This window comes from Callospermophilus lateralis, chromosome 1 (assembly GCF_048772815.1).
Source record: "Callospermophilus lateralis isolate mCalLat2 chromosome 1, mCalLat2.hap1, whole genome shotgun sequence".
Classification (NCBI taxonomy): Eukaryota; Metazoa; Chordata; class Mammalia; order Rodentia; family Sciuridae; genus Callospermophilus; species Callospermophilus lateralis.
The window spans coordinates 109,959,321-109,962,157 of record NC_135305.1 but is presented as its reverse complement, the minus strand read 5'-3'; the positions used below and the strand labels follow the sequence as shown (position 1 = coordinate 109,962,157).

Genomic DNA, 2,837 nt, shown 5'->3' with positions numbered 1-2,837 from the left:
GAGAAACAACATAAGATCATGTTTACACAAGGAAGAAATGGTTCCACTTAACTTAAAAAAAAAAAAAGAAAATGGCTTAAAATATATTGCTAGAGGTCAGAGAGATAGGACTCAGGCTTTCTTTGCATTGCTGGATCTAAGCCCTTGAGACCACAATGGGGGAAAAAAATAAAAGTTTAGCTACATGTTTACTAACTTCTGAGAATCACAATCACACACACCACACACCACAAAATAGGCAAAAACAGGCACTTCTCTCAGGGCCATGTACATTTAAAGTTTAGATGAAATATGGTTAAGTGGTTTTGCTCATTTTCAGAGTCAGTGGGACAAATTTGTGGGACAGAAGCAGGCTTTCTTATCTTTAAACGGGGGCAATCTCATAGTTAACTTTGTGTCTCCTTTTTGGACCTTATCCAGAAAGTATAAAAATTATTAATATTCTCATATAGTAGAACGACAGGGGACTCAATTTTGTGCAGCCATGGATATCTTAGGATACACTCTTTGGATGTGTTACTGCATATAATATTAAGTGGTTACCACCAGCCCCTCCAGTAAGCAAATCTGTAGGCCAAGTTGATGACACTCTACACACAGTGATGCATTCATTCACCAAGGATGTTTTAAGAAGACATGATTAAGGAAGGGTACCATGGGGTGGAAAGACCAGGAATTGTAATGCCAGGCAGATGTACATGGGAGAAGAGGCTCAGCAAAAATAACAACAAAAAAGAAATGGCATATGCCCTTGGAACCTGTCTCCTCATCAGTAAAAGGGAAATCATAATAACCATTTTGCAGTGTTGTTCTGTTAGAAATAATGTAGAGAAACAACCAGCTAAGAATCAATACATCATAGATATCACCCAGTCAGCACATAGTGTGGTATGGTTCACTGACCTCATGATGACTTGCTTGGTCAGTGGCATAGCCACTGTGAACTGCCATAGCCCTGTGCCATTGGCAACTGTTACTCTTGTGGCAATTTTACTTCCCATCCTGCAGAAGAGCAGTGCCTTTGGGGACCTAGCCCAAGGTCTTGAACACATTGAGTACTTGATGGAGGGAATTGAGCTCATCCACATGTATTAGCTCAATGTGTCTCTTCAGAGCCAGCCTCCAGTTATTGTATTGGTGAGACTTGTGCACCATATCACACTGGGGAAGGACATTGCCTTCCTACTGGCAAATGAGATGCAAATGACTATGACTTTTAAAAAAACTTTACTATGTAACATCAATAAGGGTTATGACCTGTGTATCAGGATCACAGTCTTTGACTCCTTTTTCTAATACCTGGCCCCTGAAGCTCCCCCTTTCAGTGAGAGGAGGCTTCAACCCTGTAGTAAAAGTCTACACATTGGGTCGGTTCAGCCCTTGGGCCAGTGCAGGAAGGGAATAGTAGTGGACCTGCCTTTTAGGAGCCTCGAGAAAGGGGTAGGAGGCAGAGTGGGACAGCATGTGAGGAAAGTTCAGGGTGTGGAGGGGAGGGGCAGAGGGGATCTCTGGAAAGATAATCGGGAAGGGCGATGGGGTCTGGCGCTCTGGCATCCCCTTAGGTGAGGGTTCCTGTGGGACCACCAGAGCAGGTTGGAAGGTAACAGCGGCTTCCTCCTTGGGGCTTCTACCTCTGAAGGTGTGATGCATGTCTTCACGGGGGAGCGGCTCTGATGGAAGATCCGGAATTTGGAGTTCAATATCATTATAGGCAACAGCCCGGGGAGGGTCTATTCTGATGGTGGCCGTCATGCCATATCTGCGTCGTTTGTTGACCCAGTATACCAGTGGGCTATAACTGAAAGTCGCAGCTTTCATCACCTCCACCCACTGCTGGGCATGCTGCCTCCTCCGCAGGTTCTTCCTCCAGTGGAGTCAGAGGATGCAGCCACCAGTTATCAGGGTACAGAGCCCCAACAATCCGAAGTACCATGGCACCCACGCTGAGGCAGTAAAAAATAGAAAAGAGGCAAGCTGACTGACAGCTCTAGCTTGGGACCTGAACTGTTTCTCATTGGCTCATTCATCCTCTCATTCCCTCCCAGCCTTCTCAAAGACATGCCTAATAATTTCCTGATTCAGTCAAAGCTATATTTGCAGGGCATGTAAGCGACCCCATAGCCTTTTATAGATAAGGAACACTAGGTGTAGAGGGGCCATGATCTGCCCAGACTCAAATCAGGCCTTCTGGCTCCCAGTCCAGGACCCATGCAGTCATTCAGAGAGAGAAGCCTCACTAAGGGCAAGGACCTCAATTGTATCATTTCTGCTTGGGCAGAATATGGTCTCTGCCTTCGAGGAGTCCTTAGTTTCTTAGAGGAGTCTGTCTCTTAACTAAATAGCACTCCATTCAGGCAGCCATCACCCCCATCCATGCAAAGGGTCTTCCCTGAAAGTTTCTCCCCCACACTCAAAGGTCTGGGTGTACTTACTGCCTGGAAGGCCCATGTCCTCCTTTTGTGAATCCGTAAGTTTCACTCTGGTTACCAGGCCGATGGCTCTGGAAAAAGTGAACTCACCCACTACTCTGCCCACCAATGGGAGTCCCCAGAAGGCCCTAGTCCCATTGTTCTCTAAAGATGAGATCACTGGGTTCTGAGCATCAGGAATTCTTGGGCTGGTGCTTGTAGAGTAGTTGGCAGTTGATGGAATAAGGGACTCCATCATGTGACATCTCATGAGCATGTTGTTTTCCATGAAAGACTGGTCCACCATAGAATTGTCTGTTCCCAACTTTGTGTGGTGAACTCACAGGGCAGCCCCCAGGAAAGGCCCTTACACCCTCAGGAGCTTCTACTTGTGTTTTCAGTTGTTAGAGAGTCATTTTTCAGTGGGGA

At 46.2% G+C, this 2,837-nt stretch overlaps 1 protein-coding gene across 1 annotated transcript; it reads right to left on the bottom strand.

Annotated features, from left to right (window-relative positions):
- Window positions 1–1,356: 1,356 nt before the first annotated feature.
- On the bottom strand, window positions 1,357–1,752 carry LOC143397841 (testis-expressed protein 38-like). Its single transcript, XM_076854455.1, has one exon. It carries the CDS (start codon window positions 1,750–1,752, stop codon window positions 1,357–1,359), a length of 396 nt encoding a protein of 131 aa, XP_076710570.1.
- Between the last annotated feature and the right edge of the window lie 1,085 nt (window positions 1,753–2,837).

Coding starts and splice junctions, on each gene's coding strand:
- LOC143397841 (XM_076854455.1), bottom strand. CDS start 1,752: ATGACGGCCACCATCAGAATAGACCCTCCCCGGGCTGTTGCCTATAAT.